Genomic DNA, 14,191 nt, shown 5'->3' on the forward strand with positions numbered 1-14,191 from the left:
GTTACCAGGAGGTCAGCCTGCGCTAAGCTGGTGTCGAATCACAACACAGGAACCGCTGGCACAATCAGAACTCGTTACGTATTTCTGAAGGAGGGACTTCATAGAACAAGGAAGTCATCAGCCCGCTTTTATGACAGTGAAAACAGTGGTATACAGATAGGTGAATTGTGTGAAAAATACTGTGGTTTTTTTTACACGCTAAACATGAACACATGTTAACTTGCACACTGTAAACACAATCAAAGCTTCAAAAAAGCACGAAAAACGGGACCTTTAAGATATTTTAGATTTAGTCCGAGAGCTCTCAGTCCCTCCATTGAAACTGTATGTATGGTATACTGTCCATGTCCAGAAAGGTAAGAAATACATAATAAAAGTAGTCCATGTGACATCAGAGGGTCAGTTAGAATTATTTGAAGCATCGAAAATACATTTTGGTCCAAAAATAGCAAAAACTACAACTTTATTCGGCATTGTCTTCTCTTCCATGTCTGTTGTGTGAGAGTTCAAAACAAAGCAGTTTAGTGATATCTAGTTTGTGACCGGATCTTCTTGAACCAGTTCAACAAATCGAACTGAATCGTTTTAAACGGTTCGCGTCTCCAATACGCGATAATCCACAAATGACTTAAGCTGTTAACTTTTTTAATGTGGCTGACACTCTGAGTTCAAACAAACTAATATCCCGGAGTAATTCATTTACTCAAACAGTACACTGACTGAACTGCTGTGAAGAGAGAACTGAAGATGAACACCGAGCCAAGCCAGATAACGAACAAAAGATTGACTCGTTCTCGATTAAGGCTGTGATACTGTAGTTGTCCACTAGATGGATAGGATAAGAAATGTGAGCAGAAATGTGATTCAAGAAGATACAATGACCAACAAATACATAAAATACATTAGTATGTACTGTACTGTAAGTATAGTTTTATATTCTTACTGCACAAGTAAATACTACTACTAGATCATTAAAATGTAAATAATGTTTTTACATAATTTCAAGTTTTGGTACTACTTCAAAATAGGTCTAATTTGTTAACACTATCTAAAGCATTAAAATGCATTAACTTAATTTTAAAAGTATATATTTTTAGAGCATTTATTAATCTTTTAATGTTTCTTTGTTTTAATGTCACTTGATTTATTTGTGTTCATGTTAATTCATGATACATTAACTGATGTTAACAGATACACAACTGAGAGTGTTATTTGTGCTATTTTTAGTATGTAATTATGAAATTAATATTATAAAACATAGTGAAAATAGTGTTCCTGTAGCTTAAGTGGTAGAGCAAGGTTGTGGGTTCGATTCCCCTGGAACACATAATAGGTAAAAATTAATAGCCTGAATACATTGTAAGTCGCTTTGGATAAAAACGTCTGCTAAATGCATAATTTAATTTAATTTTAATTAAATTTTAATTTAAAACATATTGTTCAAGTTAAAATGCACAGTTAAGCACTATTAACATATTAAAGGAACATTCCACTTTTTTTGGAAATAGGCTCATTCTTAAACTCCCCCAGAGATAATACGTTGAATTTCACCATTTTTTAATCCATTCAGCCAATCTCTGGGTCTGTGGATAGCACTTTTAGCATAGCTTAGCATAGATCACAGACTCCAATTAGACCAGTAGCATGGCGTTTAAAAATAACCAAAGAGTTTCGATATTTTCCTATTTAAAACTTGCCTCTTTTGTAGTTATATTGTGTACTAAGACTGGCGGGAAATGTAAAGTTGTGATTTTCTAGGCCTATAGGATTAGGAACTATACTCATTCTGACATAATAATCAAGGAGCGGTGCAGCCGTAACATGAGCACAGCAGGCGCAGTGATATCACTGCGGTAAAACTGTAGGGGAGTTGGAGAATAAGGAAGATAAGAAAGCAGTGCCAGTTAATAGAAGGGGACAGTGGTCATTTTACACAATCTCACATTTAATCCTTACTGTTGCACAAGGTAGTTGCATTTACAAATTGTATCTTATTAACATCCTGACAATTACAAAATGTATGTAATGCAGAATTTTTCTGTTGATACTGTAGACTAAATTGAAACAACCACAGCCAACAGTACAATAGCCCTTTTGACTGAACTGGTATTTATACACTGATCAAAAATTTATACTGATTTTAAAATTTACTGATTTTAACATTTATAAGGAACTGATCAAAACAAAAAACAACAACAACAAAAAATAAACAAGATTAAACAATATATTTTAACACCTACACTTATAAAGTACTTTTTACTTACAGAAAACACACAACCACTTTCTTGTCTTCCATTTGTGTACCTCTTTTTTCGTCATTCCAAGACAGACAGAGTGGTACCATCTTTCACAGTTGCTGCACTGAATCTAGTGGAAATAAAAATTGTCACAAGTAAACTTAATTTTTTATTATATTGAACATATTAAGTTAAAACTCTACTACATTCTTTTAATACTCCATTAATAAGAAAGTAATAGTAATTTCAGCTTAAACACATCAAATTAAAATGTACACAATAGAACATACAGTAAAAATAATAAAACATTTTGATCTGTATTTACCTAAAACAAAATACTATTTAATATATGATGTAATGACATTTCTAGATTAACTGCATACTAATTATCTCCATAATAATTATCTATTTAGTTGAAATAATTTTCGGTCTAGTGGTGAGAGAGTTTGACTCCTAACCCTAAGGTTGTTGGTTCGAGTCTCAGGCCGTTAATACCACGACTGAGGTGTCCTTGAGCAAGGCACTGAACCCCCAACTGCTTCCCAGGCGCCGCAGCATAAATGATGAACACAGCTCCTGGTGTGTGTTCACAGTGTGTGTGTGTTCACTGCTGTGTGTGTGCACTTTGGATGGGTTAAATGCAGAGTAAAAATTCTGAGTATGGGTAACCATACTTGGCTGTATGTCACTTCACTTCACTAATTACTAATTTCTCATTTAAAAGGACACAAACCCATATGTTCAGACCCACGCTTCCAACTGGAGACTCTTTTCCACACAGGGAGCAATGCTGTTTGGGGTTGAATACTGAAAATACAATATCACAAATCAAAGTTTTAATTTAACCATTTGGTCAGACAGACAGATCAGTGTATCGACAAACAGATAGACAGACAGACAGACAAAAAGGTAGATGGATGAATGGATGGATGAGACATAGAGACATATAGATGATTAAATGGATGGACAGACAGACAGATGTATAAATAACTGTACAGATGGACAGACAGCCAAAAAGTGGTGACCAATGTTATTGGCTAAAAATTATTTTAAATCTGTTATTTCTCTTTTTTGGAGTAGTGTGTCGGTACGAAATATCAGTTTACATTTCAAAACATATATTATGACATTAATTTTAACAAATCAGTGAAATTTTGTCTGTCTGAAATGACAATAAGATTAATTGACACAGAATAAATCCTGAAGAACTGTGGCAATTTCTACTAGATGTTTAAATAACCCTTGTGAACTTGTGAAAAAACAGTAAAATGAAGATGCTGTCAAAAAAATGTAATAAATATAATTAAGTAAATATACATTTGGTGTGATCATACTTTGTGTTTAACTCAGCTTTTGACCTCTTTAGACCTCTGCACTTGCTCATAGTTTCTCAGGAGCTTTGCAGGTAGCTTTCTTGAAGCGTCTTGGAGATGTTGCTACAGTTCTTCTGAATTTATTCCATCTCAGTCTGTTCATTTCAGACAGATTGGATGATGATGAGATCAGATCACTGTGTGGAGCACAAACATCTGACTGCACTTTTAAAAGTAATTTCCAAATGAATGTGTGGAAATGTACAATGAAAATTTCTACTGACAGCTACAGATAAAGATATACTGTAGATAACTGACTTTAAACATTTTAAAGCTTCTGACAATTTTAGTGTTTTAATATTTTTTTCCACCACTGTATAGATAAGCGTATGGTTACAGTAAGAGAGGTAGATGGATATATTTTATTAGCTAAGAAACTAATATTTCATGAACTACAAGCATTCTGGACTGTATTAGCAAAACAATTAATTATATAAAATAAGAATACATTTTTTGAAAAAGTACCATCCTACAAATGCATGTATGTGCATGACAAGTTACATTAATCTGTCATTCACATTACCTGATTGTTGCATATACATTGTTGTGTCACTGTAGTGGACAACATGGGGAAAAAAATCTAACAACATTTTAATCTTTTTTATTATTATTATTTCATGTTAAACAACCAAAAGAAATCTATGTATTTTAAATGGTCTTCAGAAGAACTTGATACACTATTTTGACAAAAGTATTGGGACACACCCTTCTAATTGTTACATTCATGGACTTTGAGTTTCATTATTTGGTTATTTTCCTTTTCTTGTTTGGTTAATTGATTAATCCCCACCTGTCTCCATTCACCTTATTACTTCCCTCGTGTTTAAATACCCTTTCTTTTGAGTTCCTCCTTGTCTGTGATTGAGTTAGTATAGTAATGTAATGTAATGTGATGTTAAGTTAAGTTACTGTAGTAACGTATTGTATGGTTATGTTGGATGTGCCCTTATTCTCACGCGATCATTAAAAGATCCCATTAATATATCTTCTTCCTTGTGCGCCTTCATTCACACACCAGCAGCCGTAACACTAATGAACAAAATTTACTATTTCAGTCGTTTCCATGAGTACAAATGTAAATATTTAAGCATAGAATTTTAATTTAGAGATTTTATATATATATATATATATATATATATATAGAAATGGTTTGGACAGGGCCCTTTTCTATTCTAACATGAATAATTTCTCAAAAAGAAATGATTGATTCAGTCAGTGCAGAACAACTTGAATAGTCCACAAAAAGCCACATCCTAATCCCAGCTGAACACCTCTGGAGTGACTTTAAATGCAAACCTTGAGCCAAAGAAATCATCAATAAACAACAATGACTTGAACATATGGGTACAGTCATTTAAGAGATGGAAATACGATTTCATTTTCATCTTTGTTGCCACAATTTCTGTTCTAAAGAAGGGGTGTCTCAATACTTTTTGTCCATATAGTGAATGTACAAGTCATTGGTGTTTAGTGATGAGACTGTTTCAATGTCTGTATTTACAGTCAAGCCAGAGGTTTTCAGCTGGATTTATGATTTGGCTTTCTGCAGACCAGTCAAGTTCTTCCAAACTGACTGAATCAATCATTTATTCTTGAACCTTGCAGTATACACAGAGGCATTTCTGTGTCAGAATAGAAAAGTAAACAATCTATGTGGAATATCATCAAAATGTTTTTTGACCTTGAATGAAGTATTCATTTTAGAATAATTTTGATTTCAAGCCATTATGATTACAGAGGTATAAACTGAAAAGCAAATATATCTACTGCAGTTCTGAAAAGTGACTGATTGGGTGCCTAAGCAATGGGGTTAACTTGGATCCTTTTCATCAACTTTGGGAAAATGTTTATGGCTTTGGTGTCTGACGTCTTGACAAAGGATCTCTGCTTGGTTTTTTACACCCATATATGTAGTAAAAGAACACCCACAGTAAAATATCAGTGCAAGACTATTATTGATTGCGTGCATACAATACATACCTGATGATTCTAGGATTGTTACAGCCATCTGCTTACGCAGCTCTGACAGGAGGTGCTTATTGGAAGGTATGACGATTTCAGATGGTGTCATTGAAAAGCCTCCACTGTCTCCTTAGCCATCTGTTGGTTATATAAATGTAATAAAATAAACTTGCAAAATGAATTAGACATGGCAGAATAGGAAATTGATATATTACACTATTGAGGTTATGCAAAAATCAATGTTGTTCCAAAGCTCCATTTAAATTGTATAGTTACCTGCATGACATATATGCCACAGCTGTAACCATCTCTCTGTATGCTGTGGGGCAAGACACCTGTTGTCCATTTCAAATCCACCCAGTCTGTTTTATTATGAACTATCTGCCGCATCTTGAAGTATTGTCTAAACATATGTGAGAATTGCATATTATTGCATTTACAATTGGTCAATATGTCACTAAACTATAACCTACGATGTTAAGAATTGCACTTCATATTGTACTGTTTGAGAATAAATAAAACATAAATAATACAATACCTGAATCTTTTGAAAGCAAGTTCGGAATCTTTTTATTCATTATTCCCTTGGGGATCCACCACAAAGGCTTTCTGCAATGTCCTATTGAGATACTATTAAAAACATATAGTTTATTTAATTTTCCATGCCCATAAGTCATTAACTGTGATTTGATCATTGTTTTACACACCAGAAATTTCCAGTGGTTACTGTTTACTTGCATGAATCCAATGATGGCTTCATAGTTCTCAAAGTTGACCTGCAAACAAGATGAAATATACCACATTAATTGGGCTTGTCCTTCTGACCTTTTCATTGTGTATCAAATAATAACTGTAAAGTCTAACCTTTTTGTAACTGTAATTTGACATTGCAGACCTCTCCCCAAATAGTAGTGGTTGAATAAAAATATTTTTCTTCCACAGTCTTTTGAATTCAACAGTGTTTGGAAGTAGCATTCAATAACCTGATAACAATAAAGAAAATTAAATTTATGTCCTTAAAATTTATTATAGTATTTTTTATATGTATTTTTACTTAGCTATTAGTCTACCGGTACTGACACTGAACACCAATGACTTAAAAAAATTTTTTAATTCAATGTATAATTCAATTGTATACAACAATTTGTTGTAATTACAGATAATGTAGTGTATATATTTACATTTCATGTCCAAAAATGATTTCACATAAAACTCTAGCACTACAAATATGACAATACACGCTGAAATGTAGCATTTACAGTGGTAGCTAATGTAAATGCTAACATTTCTAACTGTACATCAAGGCTTAAAACAATTATAATTAAATACCTCCCCATTCAACCAGTTGTGTGGTTTGAGGCTTTTGAAATCTGATATGTGCAATGTATATATTGCATCCGTGCCAAGTGACTTCACCACTGCAACTACTACTTCACTGTCCTTTGAATTCCATGAAGCCTAAAAAACATTACAATGTAGATGAAAAAAAAAAAAATTATGCATATTGCACAAACACTGCACAACAAGAAATAACCAAAGATCTAGAATTTATTTGATCAAAACGCTGGAACTTTGTGTAAATGTCCATCCTTCATCCTTCATCCTGAACATCATATGCAAAACACTTCCATAGAGACTTGGTATAGGTTTTTCTTTTCTTTTCGTTTTTCTTTCTGCTAAGTTCTACAAGGACACATAATTTCTTGTTGTCTACAAGTGCATTGATAAATAAAAGGTCTTTATTTATATTAAAAACATGAAAATGTATCCATAGTGGATATTTTATGCAGATATGTGATAAAGTTAATGAAATTCTCTTAACAGAGGCCCATTGACACACACACACACACACGTTATATAACAGATACAATTTTTTTTTTTTTTTACCTGTACAATGTCATCATGACAGGCATGAGTTGTGGCCTCAGTGTCTGTTTTTTCCTTTTGGCCTTTGTGCTTTGTTACAGAAGCTTTTGATGACTGTGAAAACAAACAGAAGATAATTAACATTTACCTGCTGTTGTGACACACACTGATAATAATTTAGACTATATGTAATTGTAATGATAAAACCTTCATATTCATCCGGAAGAAGGAGGCGGGAACCGGCGGACAATCAAAAACATTTTAATAACAAAATAAACACAAAACAGCGCACCAGCCCCTCACGGACGACTGGTGCGCATAAAATAAAACCCAAAACACAACTAAAAGCCCAGGCCTGGTCCTCTCTCGTCCTTCACTGTCGTCGCTCCAGTTTTATATCCTTCCATCTCCTCCATGGGCCTCGAGACCGGTGGGACGAACAGGTGTAGTTCATCTCCAATCACTCCCCCGGCCTCGCTCCCATGTCCCTCGGCCCCGCCCCACTCGTCACATACCCCCATCGCCCCTCGCAGGCCGGGGGGTACTCCCGAGACTGCGCTCTACTCCCCCCCCCCCTCCCTCCGGGGGGGCCGCTCACGGGGACCTGCGGGAACCTGGGGGTAGGACAGACGAGGCGAGAGAAAAGGAGATGGAAGGAGGAGCGACAGAGACGAGAGAGGGGAGAGAGGAAAAAAAAAAAAAAAAAATTCCGGTTCCCAGACGCACCGCTGCTCGGCCCTCCACCAGCTGGGCGATCTCCTCCGCGGTGCCTGGCGGTGGCACTGGACGGCCCTCGGCGGACGGCACGACACTCCTCCGCCGCCCGGTGGACGGCGACGGCTCCTCCGGTTTTGGGCAGCCGGCAGGAGTCCCCCGTTCCCTGCTCCTCCCCGTTCCGGCGGAGGCAGCAGGCTCCGGCCACCTGGCGAACGGCGCCGACTCCTCCGCTCCCTCACGGACGGCAGCCGTCTCTCCACATCGTGGGCGGCCGGTAGCGAGCTCGCCCGTCCCCGGCAACTCGCTCCAGCCCACCGCCTCGAGCGTCCATGGCGGCACACTCCTCGCCAGCTCGATGGCACCGCGGATTCACCACAGCGGTGAGGGATCTTCAGCAGCGCGTCCCTCCCTCTCCCGGGCTTCGGCACCACTGTAATGATAAAGCTTCCTATTCATCCGGAAGAAGGAGGCGGGAACCGGCGGACAATCAAAAACATTTTAATAACAAAATAAACACAAAACAGCGCACCAGCCCCTCACGGACGACTGGTGCGCATAAAATAAAAACCAAAACACAACTAAAAGCCCAGGCCTGGTCCTCTCTCGTCCTTCACTGTCGTCGCTCCAGTTTTATATCCTTCCATCTCCTCCATGGGCCTCGAGACCGGTGGGACGAACAGGTATAGTTCATCTCCAATCACTCCCCCGGCCTCGCTCCCATGTCCCTCGGCCCCGCCCCACTCGTCACAGTAATATAACATGTCGTCATGTGCCAAAAGTTGACTTAGTCTTACCTGTGAAGTGTCTGACACAACTTCAACACTGTCACTTCCTTTGACTTTGGTTTTGGGCTGTGCTTTTAATGCCTATGAAAATAAAACAGAAGATAATCAACATTTATGTGTAGCTATGAAACTACAAATGTTAAATAGTTTATATGTCTTTAAATATGCCATCATGCCTGTGAAGTTTTTGATGCTCCTTTGACATGGTGTGGCTTTATCCTTCTGGACCTCTGCTGCCGAACAGAAACATTTGTTTCCTGAGAGGACAATCAAAATGGAATCAATATTTATATGTTGTTGTGAAAAAACAAGCTAATGTATTATTCTATATTTTCATGCCCTTGAAAGTTCCAAAAGTTGACATAGTCTTGCCTGTGAAGTGTCTGACACAACCTCAACATTGTCGGTTTCTTTGTTTTTGGTTTTAGCTTCTGATGCCTATTCGAGCAATTAAAAGAAAAGCTACATTTATGTGTAGTTGTGAAAATATAAAAATATTAAAAAGTCTATATGTATTGAAAAATAACGTCATGCCCTTGAAGTAGTCTTACGTGTGAAGTTTTAGACACTCGTTTGACAAGATGTGATTTTGTGTTCCTAGACTTCTGTTGTGGAACAGAAGCTTTTGCTTCCTAGGAAAACAATCAAAATGTAATCAATATTCATCCATGGAATCCATGTTGTTTTGACACAAATGATTAATGTAATTATCTAAATTGTCATGCCCTTCAATTGCCCTTATTCTTACCTGTGAAATTTTGGACTCAATTGTGACATAATCTCCTTTCTTACTGGACTTTGGGTGACCGACTGAAGGTTTTGATGACTACAAAAACAGACATAAATGAACGACGTGATGCAGTGTGCATCAATTCACTTTTCTGTTAATAATATAACATTGTATTATATAATGTCATCTTTCTATTTTTGTCTATTTATATTTATAAAAAATGTATTGGGTTTTAAAATGTCCGTCCCTAATACTCACTTTTGCTTTTGGAGAAGGTATTACATCTGGTGTATGAAAGTACTTTGTTTTATTCCCTTTTCGGTCACACACGCTCTTCTTGGCCCATTTCTCTTCAGAGTCCTCCAATCCTCCTTTTTTCACACTGAAACACTTCTGTAATATTCTGTCAGGAAGGTTGTGTTGCAGAATGTGCTCCCTGTACCGGCCTTGCAAAGATGCATACATTTTTTGTATGAATGTTGCTGGACGATGGTGCAGTTTTTTCTGTAATATTTTGTCTTTTACAATGCAGAACCAGTTTTCTGCATGACAATTTGTATCATGGGTTTTCTGTACTTCATCATCATCTGTAGATTGTTTGGCCTTGTGTCTTGTCAAATCACCAAGCATTAGCCCTGACCAGAGTGGGAAAATTGGCATATAATCTTTCATGAGAAAATCCAGTATTCCTGGGCAATGGTATTTGTTGTTGCCAATGTCTGTTTCTTTTTCTGGATCTTCATTACACATGACAGTGTCAAGTACACTATCAAATTCTTTGGTGAACGGTGACCTGGCTAGTATTGTTTTCGCCTCTGGAGGGATGTAGTCATCCACTGGTGGCTTCACATCAAGTGTGTCTTCCGGAATTATTATTCCACTAATGTGGTCATGTAGTTGTTTCAGACACTGGTTGACACACTTTGTGTTTTGTTTAGTGTAGAACACATGGCACATGCATTTGAAAATTTCTACTGCCCTCTTAAGACTTTTGGAATTAATCAGTTGTGCCACACAGTGAGTGGCAAATTCCTTCAAGCCTTTGTCAGTAGTTTTTTTGCCAATTGCTCCTTGCACTGCCTTAATTATATGGGCAGAACATAAGTGAAGAACAGTTTGCCTACTGAAGTCTGTAATTGTGTCATTCCCTTTCACTAAATTGTAGCATTCCATCAGATACATATGTATGTCTTGTTTGTTGAATGACAACAGGACACTCTGGATGAGTGCCCAACTGTAGTCGGTTTCAACCTGGTGTATGTTGTATGTTGTCAGTTTCCGTATCTTTGTTACAGTCTGATGCAACCAGAAAGAAACATTTGGGATGGTGTGGTCATTTGTTACCATTTCAGAGATGGGAAGAGGAGGATTGTCTTTTCCATGCCCCGGTAGAGTGATGCTGTAATACAACACCCTCTTTGGCTGACTTGGGATCCGACTCACCACCCCTCCAGTTGCATCTAAATGCAGGGTAACAGGACATCCTTTTCGGAGGTGTTGAATGAAAATTACCAGTCCTGTCTCTGTGTATAAATGAACACCAAACGGGTCCACCTGCAGATGCTGAACATATCCAGGGCAAAATTTGTAAGACTGATCTGTGTCTCTTATGATTTTCTGAGTCAACATCAGCTCCAGGATCACGTCATCATGCAGTCTGCAGCTTTTCCGAACTTCACTGGAAATTATTTTGAGTATGTTTCTACTTAAACTCCTACTGATGTTTCCAGCCATCAACTCAGGAATGGGTGTTTTTCTGAGATTTCTGTAGTAGACATTGCTTACTCCTTTGAACACTTCTTTAGCAATCTTGCCTCTCTTTTGATAACTTGCAGGGCGGGACCCTACCTCCCCTTTCGAGTGAGTTACCTTACCAATTCTTGTAACTGTAACTGGAATTCGTTTGTCACTGCTCAATGGTTTTTGTGTGATCCGGAACACATAATGTGCATTGCAAGATTCAAAGGAACATGATGCCTTCACTGTCATAAATGGACAACGATACTTTCTACTGCGAGCTACCTTTAAATGCTGGTATGTGAAAACAAGTGTGCAGCAAGGATTTTGTTTCCTAAATTTTTCATAAGTCTTCAGTTTTCTGCTACCCGGCAAAGGCCTTATAATTTTCCACTTCCGTGCAGAAATGTAAACTTTAAAACACTTGGGTCCTGGCCTTGTTGCTCTGTATGTTATCTTTTGATTTTGCTGTTGTTTTGGTGCCTTGCCTCGCTCTCCATCGCTGTCTGTCTGACCCACAGGTGAGGGATGGTCCGCAGGATTTGGTGCATTGCCGCGCTTTCCATCGCTGTCCGTCAGCCACACAGGTGAGGGACGGTCCGCAGGCTTTGGTGCATTGCCGCGCTCTCCATCGCTGTCCGTCAGCCACACAGGTGAGGGACGGTCCACAGGCTTTGGTGCATTGCCGCGCTCTCCATCGCTGTCCGTCAGCCACACAGGTGAGGGACGGTCCACAGGCTTTGGTGCATCGCCGCGCTCTGCATCGCTATCCGTCAGCCACACAGGTGAGGGACGGTGCGCAGGCTTTGGTGCATCGCCGCGATCTCCATCGCTATCCATCAGCCACACAGGTGAGGGATGGTGCGCAGGCTTAGGTGCATCGCCGCGCTCTCCATCACTGTTCGTCGGCCCCACAGGTGAGGGATGGTCCACAGGCTTAGGTGCATCGCCGCGCTCTCCATCACTGTCCGTCGGCCCCACAGGTGAGGGATGGTCCGCAGGCTTTGGTGGATCGCCGCGCTCTCCATCGCTGTCCGTCAGCCACACAGGTGAGGGATGGTCCGCAGGCTTAGGTGCATCGCCGCGCTCTCCATCACTGTCCATCGGCCCCACAGGTGAGGGATGGTACGCAGGCTTTGGTGCATCGCCGCGCTCTCCATCGCTGTCCGTCAGCCACACAGGTGAGGGATGGTCCGCAGGCTTAGGTGCATCGCCGCGCTCTCCATCACTGTCCGACGGCCCCACAGGTGAGGGATGGTCGGCAGGCTTAGGTGCATCGCCGCGCTCTCCATCGCTGTCCGTCGGCCCCACAGGTGAGGGATGGTCCGCAGGCTTTGGTGGATCGCCGCGCTCTCCATCGCTGTCCGCCGGCCACACAGTTGAGGGATGGTCCGCAGGCTTAGGTGCATCGCCGCGCTCTCCATCACTGTCCGTCGGCCCCACAGGTGAGGGATGGTCCGCAGGCTTAGGTGCATCGCCGCGCTCTCCATCACTGTCCATCGGCCCCACAGGTGAGGGATGGTCCGCAGGCTTTGGTGCATCGCCGCGCTCTCCATCGCTGTCCGTCAGCCACACAGGTGAGGGATGGTCCGCAGGCTTAGGTGCATCGCCGCGCTCTCCATCACTGTCCGAAGGCCCCACAGGTGAGGGATGGTCCGCAGGCTTTGGTGGATCGCCGCGCTCTCCATCGCTGTCCGTCGGCCCCACAGTTGAGGGATGGTCCGCCGGCTTAGGTGCATCGCCTCGCTCTCCATCGCTGTCCATCGGCCCCACAGGTGAGGGATGGTCCGCAGGCTTTGGTGCATCGCCGCGCTCTCCATCGCTGTCCATCGGTCCCACAGGTGAGGAATGGACCGCAGGCTTTGGTGTACCACCGCGCTCTCCATCGCTGTCCGTCGGCCCCACAGGTGAGGGATGGACCGCAGGCTTTGGTGCCTCGCTGCACTCTCCATCGCTGTCCGTCAGCCCCACAGGTGAGATATGGTCCTCAGACTTTACGTCACTGCCTTTATCATCATAGCTTTTTGGTTTCAAAACATGTGTTCTGAGTCCTCTTCTATTTTGATGCCAAACAACATGAAGCCATCTACGGTTTTGATTAGTATTCACTCCAAAAACAGCTATAGACAGTTCTGACCATACCTCTGAACTCCAATCCGTTTTTTTCATCCTTATATTGACACTATCAAACTTGTCAATAAGTCGTGCAAGTCCTCCAGATTTCATCCATAAGTGGTGTTTTTTTTTCACTCTACCCATTTTTAACATAAAACACTTTCTAAATTCAAATTATCCACATGGCACGTGCAGAATGAATGTAAGCGTCCTATAGTGATGTAACGAAACTTAAACACCGTGGAATCCTGGGATGTAAAATTATTTATTTTATAAAATATCTTGCTGCATAAAAATATTACAATCTAAATGTATAAATAACTTTTTATCGACTCTATTTAAAAAATATATGTATAAAATAAATATATGTGCTTAATATTCCGTTTAGGCGCGGTTCCAAATAAGACCAGTTGGTGTCACCAACTCAATTAGAAATGCATTTTATAACATACATTATTGTTGCTGTAATGTAAACGTTATTCATAAATATTACAAAAACAGATTTGAAATTACAATTTTTAATTCCAAGAAAAGATGAAAGATGAAAATATAATTTACTGTAAAATAAAGTAAAATCTGTGTAACTGCTATTTGTACAACTCATATATCTTACTTGATATTAAGTATCTTGCAGTGTCTTTATTAATGTTTTACATAATAAAAACAACA

General features: G+C 39.8%; 1 protein-coding gene and 1 long non-coding RNA gene across 2 annotated transcripts; both read right to left on the reverse strand.

The window, feature by feature from the left end:
- Positions 1-1,926: 1,926 nt before the first annotated feature.
- LOC132121028 (uncharacterized) lies at positions 1,927-9,029 on the reverse strand. Its single transcript, XR_009426212.1, has 10 exons — positions 8,950-9,029; positions 7,460-7,552; positions 6,902-7,030; positions 6,437-6,555; positions 6,280-6,348; positions 6,111-6,202; positions 5,849-5,975; positions 5,591-5,710; positions 2,971-3,044; positions 1,927-2,367 (listed from the first exon to the last, which is right to left on the reverse strand). It is a non-coding gene; the product is annotated as an uncharacterized LOC132121028 (long non-coding RNA).
- A 244-nt stretch (positions 9,030-9,273) lies between these two features.
- Positions 9,274-13,633, reverse strand: LOC132120908 (uncharacterized). Its single transcript, XM_059530131.1, has 5 exons — positions 13,545-13,633; positions 9,929-13,427; positions 9,689-9,766; positions 9,492-9,572; positions 9,274-9,378 (listed from the first exon to the last, which is right to left on the reverse strand). Exons 1-5 carry the CDS (start codon positions 13,631-13,633, stop codon positions 9,274-9,276), a joined length of 3,852 nt encoding a protein of 1,283 aa, XP_059386114.1.
- Between the last annotated feature and the right edge of the window lie 558 nt (positions 13,634-14,191).

Source organism: Carassius carassius, chromosome 39 (genome assembly GCF_963082965.1).
Source record: "Carassius carassius chromosome 39, fCarCar2.1, whole genome shotgun sequence".
Taxonomy (NCBI): domain Eukaryota; kingdom Metazoa; phylum Chordata; class Actinopteri; order Cypriniformes; family Cyprinidae; genus Carassius; species Carassius carassius.